We start from the raw sequence: 14,759 nt of genomic DNA, 5'->3' as shown, positions 1-14,759 counted from the left end.
TGTGGATCCAGAGTGGTGATTCCACCCAAACTCCAGGATAAAGTGCTAAAGGAGCTTCACGAGGGGCATCTGGGTGGAGTGAAAATGAAGAACCTAGCTAGGGCGTTTGTATGGTGGCCAGGTATCGATGGAGACATCGAAGACATGACCAAGAGCTGCCTAGGATGCCAGAAGGTCCAAAATGCTCCGCCACAGGCCCCTCTACATCCATGGGAGTGGCCCTCATCTCCCTGGCAAAGGGTGCACATCGACTTTGCTGGTCCATTTATGGACTCAATGTTCTTAATCGCAGTTGATGCACACTCCAAGTGGCCAGAGGTAATAAAGATGTCCTCCACCACCACGGAAAAAACCATCACAGTATTAAGGACCATATTTGCCAGGAATGGGCTGCCGGAGCAGATATGTTCTGATAATGGACCGCAATTTGTGTCCGAAGAATTCAGAAAGTTCTTAAAGAACAATGGGGTAAAGCACTACACGTCCGCCCCATACCATCCCGCCACCAATGGATTGGCTGAAAGGTTTGTCCAGACCTTCAAGAAGGCCATGGGTAATGAAGACATAAAACTTCAGCACAAGGTGGATAACTTCTTATTTGCATATAGGAATGCAACACATATGGTTGCGAGGTGAGGCCCGATCAGAGCATCGGACCTGTGAAGGGGCAGTGACCGGCGGCAGTTAAAAGCGGCGGCAGATTCAAATCGGCGGCAGTTGCGAGGTGAGGCCCGATCAGAGCATCGGACCTGTGAAGGGGCAGTGACCGGCGGCAGTTAAAAGCGGCGGCAGATTCAAATCGGCGGCAGTTGCGAGGTGAGGCCCGATCAGAGCATCGGACCTGTGAAGGGGCAGTGACCGGCGGCAGTTAAAAGCGGCGGCAGATTCAAATCGGCGGCAGTTGCGAGGTGAGGCCCGATCAGAGCATCGGACCTGTGAAGGGGCAGTGACCGGCGGCAGTTAAAAGCGGCGGCAGATTCAAATTGGCGGCAGTTGCGAGGTGAGGCACACCAAATCAACAGCAGAGGAGAGAGGTAAAAAGTAATCAGAGTGTGACGTCACCAGGGAGCAGGTAAGTGATTGGTTGGTGAGTATTTCTCTTTTTTAAACTTTAACTCTGTAGTTTATAGTTACTAGGGTCTTTTCTGGTGTAGCAGGGACTGTTGGTAGACTATACAAGCGCCTTAAGAGATATTTTTAATTGGTGGTAGTAAATTAATTTAAATTAAGTAAAGGGAAGGTCATGCCAGGTGAGCCCAGCCCCGTGATATGCTCCTCTTGCTCTATGTAGGAATTCAGGGACCCCGGTGCCCCTGATGACCACGTGTGCCAGAGATGCATCCATCTGCAGCTACTAGCAGACCGCATTGAGGCGCTGGAGCTGCGGGTGGATGGGTTGTTGAGCATTCACGATGCTGAGAGGGTCGTGGATAGCACGTTTAGTGAGTTGGTCACACCGCAGGGAAGGGCTGCACAGGAAGACAGGAAATGGGTGACCACCAGGCGGAGCAATAGAAGCAGGCAGGTAGTGCAGGAGACCCCTGTGACCATTCCCCTCTCAAACAAGTATACCGCTTTGGATACTGTTGGGGGGGATGACTCACCAGGGGAAGGCAGCGGCAGCCAACTTCCTGGCACTGGGGGTGCTCCTGCTGCCCAGGAAGGGGGGAAAAAGAGTGGGAGAGCAATAGTGGTAGGGGATTCTATAGTAAGGGGAACAGATAGGCGTTTCTGTGGCCGTAGACGTGAATCCAGGATGGTTTGTTGCCTCCCTGGTGCCAGGGTCAAGGATATCACTGAGCGGCTGCAGGGCATTCTGGAGGGGGAGGGTGAACACCCAGAGGTCGTGGTCCACATTGGTACCAACGACATAGGTAAAAAGAGGGATGAGGTCCTGCAGCAAGAATTTAAGGAGCTAGGTGAAGGATTAAAGAGCAGGACCTCAAAGGTTGTAATCTCTGGATTACTCCCCGTGCCACGTGCTAGTGGGTATAGGAATAGGAAGATAGAACAGATGAATGCGTGGCTAAAGGGATGGTGCAGGGGGGAGGGCTTTAGTTTCCTGGATCACTGGGTCTGCTTCTGGGAAAGGTGGGACTTGTACAAGTCGGACGGTTTACACCTGAACCAGAGGGGAACCAATATCCTTGCGGGGAGGTTTGCTAGCACTGCTGGGGGGGGTTTAAACTAACTTGGCAGGGGGATGGGGTACAGAGTGGAGCTATAGTAGGGGGTGATTTACAGCCAAATACAGAGGAAAAAACAAGTCAGCTGGGAAGGCAGAGCAAATATGTAAAGGCAAAAGGGAATATGGCAGGGCTGGAAGGCATTTATTTTAATGCAAGGAGTCTTGCAAATAAGGTGGATGAACTGAAGTTGTTGTTGAACACATGGGAGTATGATATTGTTGCTATCACGGAGACATGGTTGAGGGAGGGTCAGGACTGGCAGCTCAATATTCCGGGGTATAGAATCTTCAGGCGAGACAGAGGGGGGTGTAAAAGGGGAGGGGGTGTTGCAATATTAATTAAGGAGTCAATTACTGCTGTAAGGAGGGACGATATATTAGCGGGTTCCTCTAATGAGGCCATATGGGTAGAACTTAAAAACAAAAAGGGGGCAAGCACTTTGCTGGGAGTGTACTATAGGCCCCCAAACAGTCAGGGGGAGATAGAGGAACAGATATGTAGGCAAATCTCAGAGAAGTGCGAAAATAATAGGGTAATAATAGTGGGGGATTTCAACTTCCCCAATATAAATTGGGATAGTCAGAGTGTGAAAGGCTTAGAGGGTGCAGAATTCTTAAAGTGCATCCAGGAGAGCTTTTTGAGCCAACATGTAGAAAGTCCTACAAGAGAGGGGGCGGTACTGGACCTAATTCTGGGGAATGTAGCCGGGCAAGTGGTGGAAGTATCAGTAGGAGAGCATTTTGGCGACAGTGACCATAATTCGGTGAGATTTAAGGTGGTCATGGAAAAAGACAAAGACGGCCCGGAAATAAGGGTTCTAAATTGGGGGAAGGCCGATTTTAATATGATAAAGCAGGATCTGGCCAAAGTGGACTGGGAGCAGCTACTTATAGGAAAATCCACATCAAAACAGTGGGAGACTTTCAGAAGGGAAATAGAGAGAGTACAGCGCCAACATGTTCCTGTAAAGGTCAAGGGTGGGACCAACAAGCAAAGGGAACCTTGGATGACAAGGGATATACAAAAATGCATTAGAAATAAAAGGGGGGCTTTTGGCAGTTACAAAAGACTAAAGACGAAAGAAGCCCTAGAGGAGTATAAAAAGTGCAGGGGCATACTTAAAAAAGAAATTAGGAGGGCGAGGAGGGGCCATGAAATAACACTGGCGAGCAAAATAAAGGAAAATCCTAAGATGTTTTATAAGTATATTAAGGGCAAGAGGATAACCAGGGAAAGGGTAGGGCCCATTAGGGACCAAAGTGGCAATCTGTGTGTAGAGCCAGATGATGTAGGCGGGGTTTTAAATGAATTTTTTGCATCTGTGTTCACTATGGAGAAAGACAATGCAGACATAGAAATCGGGCAAGGGGACTGTGACATACTTGAACATATTAGCATCGAGAGGGAGGAGGTGCTAGCGGTTTTAGCAGGCCAAAAAGTGGATAAATCCCCAGGCCCGGACGAGATGTATCCCAGGCTGCTGTGGGAGGCAAAGGAGGAGATTGCAGGGGCTCTGACACAAATTTTCAGAACCTCTCTGGCCACAGGGGATGTACCAGAGGACTGGAGAACAGCTAATGTAGTACCATTATACAAGAAGGGTAGCAGGGATAAACCAGGGAATTACAGGCCAGTGAGCCTAACATCTGTGGTAGGGAAATTATTGGAAAAAATTCTGAGGGACAAAATTAGTCTCCACTTGGAGAGGCAAGGATTAATCGGGGATAGTCAGCATGGCTTTGTCAAGGGTAAATCATGTCTGACAAATCTGATTGAATTTTTCGAGGGGGTGGATGAGGGAAATGCTGTGGATGTGGTTTACATGGACTTCAGTAAAGCCTTTGACAAAGTCCCGCATAGGAGACTGGTCAAGAAGGTAAGAGCCCATGGGATCCAGGGTGCCTTGGCGCGTTGGATCCTAAACTGGCTGAGTGGCAGGAGGCAGAGGGTGATGGTCGAAGGTTGCTTTTGTGACTGGAAGCCTGTGTCCAGTGGGGTACCTCAGGGATCGGTGCTGGGTCCCTTGTTGTTTGTGATCTACATAAATGATTTGGATGAGAATGTAAAAGGTATGATCAGCAAGTTCGCAGATGACACGAAAATTGGTGGGGTGGTCAATTGCGAGGAGGAAAGCCTTCGGCTACAGGACGATATAAACGGGTTGGTCAGATGGGCGGAAAAGTGGCAAATGGAATTTAACCCTGAAAAGTGCGAGGTGATGCATTTTGGACGGACAAATAAGGCAAGGGAATACACAATGAGTGGTAGGACCCTAGGAAGTACAGAGGGTCAGAGGGACCTTGGTGTACATGTACATAGATCCCTGAAGGCAGCGGAACAGGTAGATAAGGTGGTTAAAAAGGCATATGGGATACTTGCCTTCATTAGCCGAGGCATAGAATATAAGAGCAGGGAGGTTATGATGGAGCTGTACAAAACGCTGGTGAGGCCACAGCTGGAGTACTGTGTGCAGTTCTGGTCGCCTCACTATAGGAAGGATGTGATTGCTTTGGAGAGGGTGCAGAGAAGATTCACCAGGATGTTACCTGGGATGGAGCGCCTCAGCTATGAAGAAAGACTAAACAGGCTGGGGTTGTTTTCCTTGGAGCAAAGAAGGCTGAGGGGGGACCTGATTGAGGTATACAAAATGATGAGGGGCATAGATAGGGTAGACAAAGAGGAACATTTCCCCTTAGTAGGGGGGTCAATAACAAGGGGGCATAGATTCAGGGTAAGGGGCAGGAGATTTAGAGGGGATTTGAGGAGGAACTTTTTCACCCAGAGGGTGGTTGGAATGTGGAACTCAATGCCTGAAAGGGTGGTAGAGGCAGGAACCCTCACAACATTCAAGAAGCATTTGGATGAGCACTTGGAATGCCATTGCATACAAGGCTATGGACCAAATGCTGGAAAATGGGATTAGACTAGACAGGGATGGATGGGCGGCGCAGACACGATGGGCCGAAGGGCCTCTTTCTGTGCTGTAAAACTCTATGACTCTATGACTCTAAACCAAACTCCCGCCATGATGTTCTACAATAGAAACCTAAGATGCCGGCTGGATTTGGTCAAGCCCAACATCCGAAGGGACGTGGAGAACCGGCAGTTTCAGGGCATGAATGAAAGGCCAACTAGGGCCTTCCAGATAGGCCAACCGGTTTTGGCCCAGGACTACCGTACCGAGAAATGGCAGCCTGGAACTATCTGCACACGACTAGGACCACTGATGTATACCGTGGACATCGGAGAAAGCATAATAAGGCGCCATGCTGACCAAATCATCAAGTCATCCGAAAAGGGACAACCTACACCACCATGCTATACATCTAACGATGAAGTAGAGATACCCATATCTACCTCCGATCCGGTGATACTGGAACCCGATGAACCCGACACTGGCCTTCAAGCCGAATCAGCCTTGCCAGAAGAACCTACTACACCACCAGAAACTACTACACCCCCGAGGCGTTATCCGGACCGAGTCAGGAAGCCTCCTGAGAGACTAACTTATAATTAATTAATACAACAATGTATATTATTTTGCATATAACATGTAATTAATAATTACTTAAAATATGATGTACTAGTTAGCTAGAAGGGGAGGAATTGTGGTGTATGTGCCTTTAAGTGCAATTGTGGTGTATGTGCCTTTAAGAGCCCCAGGTGTGCGTAATGCCGGTAATTGCCACTTGGGCTATATAAGCCTGTGTATTGTGTATATCCTTTAGAACCCCCCCCAGACTTGCTTAGTAAATACCTATGAACCAACTCCTTAGGCCCCAGCTGGAGTACTGTGGCCAATTCAGAGCATCGCGCTTTAGGAAGGATGTCAAGGCCTTGGTGAGGGTGCAGAGAAGGTTTATCAGGAATGAGGGACTTCAGTTATGTGGAGAGACTGGAGAAGCTGGGATTGTTCTCCTTAGAGCAGAGAAGGTCAAGGGGAGATTTAATAGAGAGAGAGGTGTTCAAAATCATGGAGGATTTTGATGGAGTAAATAAGGAGAAACTGTTTCCTCTGGTAAGTGGGTCAGTAACCAGAGGACACATTTAAAATAAGTGGCAAAAGAACGAGAAAGGAAATTATGTGAATTTTTTCCAGAGGGTTGTTAAGATCTGGAACGCACTACCTGAAAAGGTGGTGGAATCAGACTCTAGGAACTTTCAAAAGGCAATTGGACAAGTATTTGAAGAGGACAAATTTACAGGGTTATGGGGAAAAGCTGGCGTGTGGGACTAATTTGGACAGTTCTTTCAAAGAGCCGGCACAGGCATGAGAGGCCGAATGGCCACCTTCTGTGCTGTATGATGCTACGATACTATAACTATTGAGATTCATTATGATGCAATCGCAGAGCACATTTATGATTTGTGAGCAATGTGTGATTTTTACAACCTGCCTACACTAAAAGGAAAGTCATAAATATGATCCAAGTGGAGATGGCACTCTGTGCAATTCGGTGTGTGCGCAAGTGTGTCTGTGCACAAGCGAGAGTGTGTGTGAGTGTGCGTGTGCGGGCGAGCGCACATGGAAGTATGTGTGTGAGTGTCAGTGTGAGTCTGTGTGTGTGCACGAGTCTGTGTGTGTGTGTGTGTGTGTGTGTGTGTGTGTGTGTGTGTGTGTGTGTGTGTGTGTGTGTGTGTGTGTGTGTGTGAACACAAAGACACACTGGGCAACAGTCGGCGCTGATGTCCCCCCCCCAGTCAGATAGCCTGCCGACACTCACCGTCAAGCCTCACGTTTGAACAATGCAGGAACCAAACCCAAAATAAGGCTGTCGGGGGAGAGGGGAGATAGTTAGAAAACAAAGAAAACTTGTCTTACCTTCCGGGCCATAATGAGACCGGACGGTTTGTGAGAGACTTTAAAGACCACACCTCCGTTCCCTGCGCCCAGTTCAGATATCTTCTCAAAGTCATCATCTTTCAGCTCGCCCACCTTCTGTTTCTGGGTCAGAAACGCCTCCAGCCGCTTGCGCTGTTGTTCATCCAACTCGAGCTCCTCCAACTTCTTCTGCAGAGCCTCCAGGTTTGTCCTAAAACGTTGCGAGAAAAGGAAAAGCAAAACTTTAAAAAGAGAGAATTTAATGGGAAATGTCGACAGCAGCACGGCTCTTTGCGGCATATTTTCATCACTAGCATTTCTGAACCATCTCCTGGGCACAACGCACGGAGAGAGGATCGCAACAGTAACATAGCCCGCCCAACTGCACCCACACACGGCTTTACCCTGAGTGGACACAGACAATTATCAACCCCGTTCTGCCTGAAAACAAAAAATACCGCTGTGTTTTAAAACCTCTGTTTATATAAAAGTTTTAAGAGCATTTGTCTTAAGTGGAGATTGAAAGGGAGAGAGAAATGTAGATAGATGGAGATAGAGAGAGATCAATAGAGAGATCAATGGCTCCTTAATTGGTTTCGGTCAGTTTATAAACTCAGTCCAGTTCAGGGAGTTATGAGATGAAGCAATCTCCATTGGAAATACTCACCCTCCCATCCCTCTCCATCTGTACTAACGGACCCCTTCCTGTACCTGAGCTGTTATTTCTTAATTGGATTCGGTCAAGAAAGCACATTCACATATATATTTCATGATGGAGCCGCCGCTTCTGAATAACATCAATAAAAAACACAACACACAGGGAGACTCCTTGGGTCGGAGCGATCATAATATGATCGAATTCTTCATTAAGATGGAGAATGAAGTAGTTGAATCAGAGACTAGGGTCCTAAATTTAAATAAAGGAAACTACGATGGTCTGAGGCGCGCGTTGGGTAGGATTGATTGGGGAATGTCACTCAAAGGGTTGACGGTGGATAGGCAATGGCAAACATTCAAAGACCGAATGGATGAGCTACAGAATTTGTTCATCCCAGTTTGGCATAAAAATAAAACAAAAAAGGTGACTCAACCGTGGCTAACAAGGGAAATTAGGGATAGCATAAGATCCAAAGAGAGGACATATAAATTGGCCAGAAAAAGCAATAATCCTGAGGATTGGGAACAGTTTAGGATTCAACAAAGGAGGACAAAGGGATTAATTAAGAAAGGGAAAATAGAATATGAGAGTAAGCTTGCCGGGAACATAAAAACTGACTGCAAAAGCTTTTATAGATATGTGAAGAGAAAAAGATTGGTGAAGTCAAGCGTAGGTCCCTTGCAGTCAGAATTGGGGGAATTTATAATGGGGAACAAAGAAATGGCAGACCAACTAAATACATATTTTGGTTCTGTCTTCACAAAGGAGGACACAAATAACCTCCCAGAGATGCTGGGGAACATAGGGTCTAATGAAAGGGTGGAACTGAAAGAAATCAGTATTTGTAGGGAAATGGTGTTAGGAAAATTGATGGGACTGAAGGCCGATAAATCCCCAGGGCCTGATAATCTACATCCCAGGGTACTTAAGGAAGTGGCCCTAGAAATAGTAGATGCATTGCTGGTCATCTTCCAGAACTCAATAGACTCTGGAACAGTACCCATGGATTAGAGGGTAGCTAATGTTACCCCACTATTCAAAAAAGGAGGTAGAGAAAAAGCAGGGAATTATAGACCGGTAAGCCTGACATCGGTAGTGGGGAAAATGCTAGAGTCCATTATAAAAGATGTAATAGCAGAGCACTTGGAAAGCAGTGACAGGATCGGACAAAGTCAACATGGATTTACAAAAGGTAAATCATGCTTGACTAATCTACTGGAATTTTTTAAGGATGTAACTGGTAAAATAGATAAGGGAGAACCAGTGGATGTAGTGTATTTGGACTTTCAGAAGGCTTTCGATAAGGTCCCACATAAGACATTAGCGTGCAAAATTAAGGCACATGGGATTGGGGGCAAGGTATTGACTTGGATAGAGAACTGGTTGGCGGACAGAAAGCAAAGAGTTGGAATAAACGGGTCGTTTTCCGAGTGGCAGGGAGTGACTAGTGGGGTACCGCAAGGATCGGTCCTAGGACCCCAGCTGTTCACAATATATATTAATGATCTGGACGAAGGAATTGGATGTAATATTTCCAAATTTGCAGACGACACAAAGCTGGGTGGGAGGGTATGTTGTGAGGAGGATGTCGTGAAACTCCAGTACGATTTGGACAGGTTGGGTGATTGGGCAGAAACATGGCAAATGCACTACAATGTGGATAAATGTGAGGTTATCCACTTTGGTGGCAAAAACAGGAAGGCAGATTATTATTTGAATGGCAATAGATTGGGACAAGGGGAAGTGCAAAGAGACCTGTGTGTTCTTGTGCACCAGTCGCTGAAGGCAAGCATACAGGTGCAGCAGGCGGTTAAGAAGGCAAATGGTATGTTGGCCTTCGTAGCAAGAGGGTTCGAGCACAGGAACAAGGATGTCTTGCTACAGTTGTACAGGGCCTTGGTGAGACCGCACCTTGAGTATTGTGTGCAGTTTTGGTCGCCTTGCCTGAGGAAGGACGTTCTTGCCATGGAAGGAGTGCAGCGAAGATTCACCAGGCTGATACCTGGGATGGCAGGAATGACGTATGAGGAGAGATTGTGTCAATTGGGCTTATACTCACTGGAGTTTAGAAGATTGAGAGGGGATCTCATCGAAACCTATAAAATTCTGTCAGGCCTGAACAGACTGGATGCAGGAAGGATGTTTCTGATGGCTGGGGAGTCCAGAACCAGGGGTCATAGTCTAAGGATAAGGGTAAGCCATTTAGGACTGAAATGAGGAGGAATTTCTTCACCCAGAGAGTGGTGAACCTGTGGAATTCTCTGCCACAGAAGGCAGTTGAGGCCAGTTCATTAAATATATTCAAGAAGGAGTTGGATATATTTCTTAAGGCTAAAGGGATCAAGGGATATGGGGAGAAGGCAGGGACAGGGTACTGAATTTGGATGATCAGCCATGATCTCATTGAATGGCGGAGCAGGCTCGAGGGACCGAATGGCCTACTCCTGCTCCTATTTTCTATGCTTCTATGTTTCTCCCAAACAAATACCGTTGTGTTTTAAAACCTCTGTTCATATAAAAGTTTTAAGAGCATTTGTCTTAAGTGGAGATTGAAAGAGAGAGAGAGAGAGAGAGACGTAGATAAAGAGAGATCAATAGCTTCAATTCTGCATTTTTTTCTTCCCCCTCTCCAACTGATTTCTCCTCCGGCTCGGTCTATCTAATCGGCAGGGATTCTGATCAATAACAGTTACATCAAGAGACCAAACTGATAAATGATCCAAATGAGCAGGGTGCAAATCAAGCCTCAGATTTGACGCCAGAGTTGGCCACGTGTCAGACAGCGGGCCAGGGCGAATGGCGGTCTGATCTTTACCGTCGCCTCTCTCTCAGGAGTAGTGCCTCGCCTTCTCACAGCCGAGATCGAGGATGCTCCCTTGGGGAATCGTGGGTCCAAATCCAGCCTGCCACCGAAGCAATCCCCCCCACCCCGAGTAAAAGTGCTGAGGCGTTCTTAACTTGTTAAAGCCAGGTGACGGGTTAAGGCTGAGAGAAACTGTTCCCATTGGCGGAAGGGTCGAGAACCAGAGGACACAGATTTAAGGTGATTGGCAGAAGAGCCAAAGGCGACATGAGGAAAAACTTTTTTTACGCAGCGAGTGGTTAGGATCTGGAATTCACTGCCTGAAAGGGTGGTGGAGACAGATTCAATCGTGGCTTTTAAAAGGGAATTGGATAAATACTTGAAAAGGAAAAATTTGCTGGGCTCTGGGGAAAGGGCAGGGGAGTGGGACTAATTGGAGAGCTCTGAGCCAACACAGAATCACAGAAACCCCACAGTGCAGATAGAGGCCATTTCGGCCCATCGAGCCTGCACCGACACATATCCCACCCGATCCCCGTAACCCCTACACCAACACATATCCCACCCTATCCCCGTATCCCCACGTATTTAATCCCCCTAACACTAAGGGTCAATTTTTTTATCATAGCCAATCAACCTAACCCGCACATCTTTGGACACATGATGGGCTGATTGAATCTTGCAGCACAGAAAGAGGCCAATGATAAAGAAAGAAGAAATTGCATTTCTATAGCGCCTTTCACAACCACCAGACGTCCCAAAGCACTTTACAGCCAATGAAGTACCTTTTGAAGTGTAGTCACTGTTGTAATGTAGGAAACACGGCAGCCAATTTGCGCCCAGCAAATTAAAAAAGTTCAGTGACATCAAGGAGAAGACCGAGGGAGGCAAGGATTTGCAGGAACCGGCAAAGAATGAGTTCGGGTCAGTGAGGGAGCGACGAGTCTCGATTTCAGCACTGAGGTTACAGGGAGGAGGACGAGAATGTAGATGCTGAGGAGGAGCAAGGCAGGAGAGCTCGGAGCAGCAGTGACCGACGCAGGACCAATAAATATAGGGATGAGAACGCTTGCAACAAGAGAGGAGGTCCGCAGGCTGGAGGTGAGGGAGAGATCGGCTATCAATGACAAGTTTTCCCCCTTGTACCCTGCCCAGGAGTGTGACATCTGACAAGAGATGGCTGCAGCAGCCACTGCACTGACCAAACAATGCAATAGAGTTTTCAGAATATATTGGGGGGGAGGGGGGGGGATTTTAACCCCTCGTCAGCAGAAACCGGGTGAGGGAAGGGGGCAGTTACAATGTAGCGGGAGACATCCCAGTTGGTCTGTCGAACCGATCCCGCCAGTTTTAAACTGCAGGCGCCAAGAACCCACGCTCAAAGCCAGTGGGGTCCTTTAAATATGCAGATTGGGCCCCAAACCGCCATTTTAAGAGGATCTCATCGAAACTTATAAAATTCTAACAGGACTAGACAGACTAGATGCAGGAAGGATGTTCCCGATGGTCGGGCAGTCCAGAACCAGGGGGTCACAGTCTAAGGATAAGGGGTAAGCCATTTAGGACAGAGATGAGGAGGAATTTCTTCACCCAGAGAGTGGTGAACCTGTGGAATTCTCTCCCAGAAGGCAGTTGAGGCCAATTCATTAAATATATTCAAGAAGGAGTTAGATATATTTCTTAAGGCTAAAGGGATCAAGAGATATGGGGAGAAAGCAGGGACAGAGTACTGAATTTGGATGATCAGCCATGATCTCATTGAATGGCGGAACAGGCTCGAGGGGCCGAATGGCCGACTCCTGCTCCTATCTTCTATGTGAGCGGGGGAAGCGGCCGGGGCCGTGTGGGGCCCGGAGGAGCAGGAGTGACACCGCACCCCCCACCCCGCGGGCCACCCGATTTTAACACCTGGGCAGCCGATTCATAGGGGTTCTGGTTGAGAAGTCAGCCAGCGTCCAGTTAATGAGGTCCGGCCGCTAAAGTCGTTCGAGCCGCCCACGTCTGGGTTCGCAACTCCAGTCAGACGTATTCCTGGAGGCTTCATCACATGACCTCCAACTGCCCCGCCCCCCACAATCCCGCCATTGGTCGATCGACATGTTCATCTGCGCGGTGCCCCGCCTTCCCGCGGGGCACCCGGGGGGGGCGGAGCCAGAGTGAGGGAGCCCGGCTCCTCTCTTCACACCGTCAGTCACCAAGAGAGCCCAGATGTGTTGTGAATTTTTTTTTTTTTTTTTTTTTTAAGCTAGCGGCCGATCTCATTTCCTGTCGCAGGTGTGAAATGAAAGCAAGAAAGCCTCCCAGTCAAGACCGATCCACTGCTCACCCGTACCTTCCAACAAGGGCCATTGGATGGTGACTGGTGTTGTGCCTGTGTATAATAAGACACAGACTGCAGGAGAAACGGTACAACAGGTGTTTACTGAATGAGGGTTACTCTAGAACTAACTATACAGATCACTACTCAGGGTTTATATACAGGTGTGGTCACTGCCGGTACTACAGTATACAGGAGCTGTAAAAAGTAGTTCTCTCCCTTAAAAGGTACATACATTACAACTGGGAGAAGGGCCAATAGTTTTCCTTGACTAGGAGGGGGGAGCGGAGTCCAATCGAGGCATCCCAACTACCATCGGAGCAGAGATCAGCAAACTAACCTTTGCCTCTTTACAACCACAAGGTCAGAATTTAGAAACGTTCTTGCGGCTGTAGGCAAGGAATCATTGTGCACTCACTGCCTGTGGATCAAACACAAGGTTTCCCCAAGTCCTCCCCCGATGGGTTAGTGGGTAAACTGACTGCCTGGTGTGGTGCTGAACCACATGGATCAGAATGTCACCGTTTCGATCCTCGGTCTCTGCCTAGTTAGATCAGGCTTGATTGTGATGCTTTCAGCGACTGAATAGCACAACAACAACTTCCAATCATATAGCCGCTTTAATGCAGTAAACTCTTGTAGTTCTCCCCGGTGTCACGGGGCCCAACATCACTAAAACAAATGATCTGGTCATTATCACATTGCTGTTTGTGGGAGCTTGCTGTGCACAAATTGGCTGCCACATTTCCTACATTACAACAGTGACTACACTTCAAAAAAAGTCCTTCATTGGATGTAAAGTGCTTTGGAACATCATGAAAGGCGCTATAGAAATGCAAGTTCTTTCTTTTATTAGGACAGGTGATCAACCGCTTGGTGAAAGAGTTTAGTTTTAAGCAGAGTCTTAAAAAAGAGAGCGAGACTGAGAAGTTTGGGAAAGGAATTCCAGAGCTTGGAGCCTAGACTGCTGAAGGCAGGGCCGTCAATGGTGGGACGAAGGAAATCGGGGATGTTCAAGAGGCCAGATTGGGGGAGCACAGAGATCTCGGAGGGTTGCAGGGCTGGAGGAGGTTACAGAGATAGGGAGGGCGAGGTCATGGAGGGATTTGAAAAGTACTTGTGAAAACTGAGAACAGTTGATTAAGTAAAATTTTGTATAGGGTTTGTCACCACAGTTTGATCATTTTCATCTGTTGATAGAATAAAGAGCATCTGGTTAAAAAGGACTGGCTCCCCCATCTTTGGAATTCTCTACCCCAGAGGGCTGTGGATGCCAAGTCTTCGAGTATGTTCAAGGCTGAGATCGATAAGACTTTTGGACTCTAGGGGAATCAAGGGATATGGAGATCAGGCGGGAAAGTGGAGTTGAGGCTGATGATCAGCCATGATCTTATTGAATGGCGGAGCAGGCTCGAGGGGTCGTGTGGCGGAGTGGGCTCGAGGGGCCGTGTGGCCGTCTCCTGCTCCTAATTCTTATGTTCCCCCATTGCCGGCCCATGTTGGACGCCCCTCGGCTGACACATGGTCAGAATGGTGATATTTTTATATGTAAATTAGCAAATCTCTTGTGAATCCCAGCTCCACCTCCCTCGCCTTGATTTTAAAATTCTCGTCCTCGTTTTCAAATCCCTTCATGGCCACTTGCGCATCCCCAATTTTAGTTGCTCCACCATTGGCGGCCGTGCCTTCAGCTGGCTGGGCCCCAAGCTCTGGAATTCCCTCCCTAAACCTCTCCGCCTCTCTCTCCTCCTTTAAGACGCTCCTTAAAACCGACCTCTTTGACCAAGCTTTTGGTCACCTGCCCTAATATCTCCTTATATGACTCGGTGTCAAATTTTGTTTGATAATCGCTCTTGTGCAGCACCTTGGGATGTTTTACTGCATTAAAAGGTGCTATATAAATGCAAGTAGTTGTTGTCTAAGACACTGCGACAGTGAAATTGAATCTAATCCCAGCTGTCTGATCCAAC

General features: G+C 47.8%; 1 protein-coding gene across 1 annotated transcript in view; it reads right to left on the bottom strand.

The window, feature by feature from the left end:
• map2k1 (mitogen-activated protein kinase kinase 1) overlaps nucleotides 1-14,759 on the bottom strand; it is a 56,299-nt gene that overhangs the window by 26,958 nt on the left and 14,582 nt on the right. Inside the window, exon 2 of the mRNA XM_085968360.1 lies at nucleotides 7,012-7,222. Within this exon, the coding sequence (XP_085824486.1) occupies nucleotides 7,012-7,222 (211 nt within the window). The remainder of the gene's footprint in view (nucleotides 1-7,011; nucleotides 7,223-14,759) is intronic.

The sequence above is a fragment of the Somniosus microcephalus genome, chromosome 27 (assembly GCF_052327205.1).
Source record: "Somniosus microcephalus isolate GS21.2 chromosome 27, FLI_Smic_1.0, whole genome shotgun sequence".
Classification (NCBI taxonomy): domain Eukaryota; kingdom Metazoa; phylum Chordata; class Chondrichthyes; order Squaliformes; family Somniosidae; genus Somniosus; species Somniosus microcephalus.
Note: the sequence above shows the minus strand (reverse complement) of the source record. Positions and strands in the feature narration are given on the sequence as shown.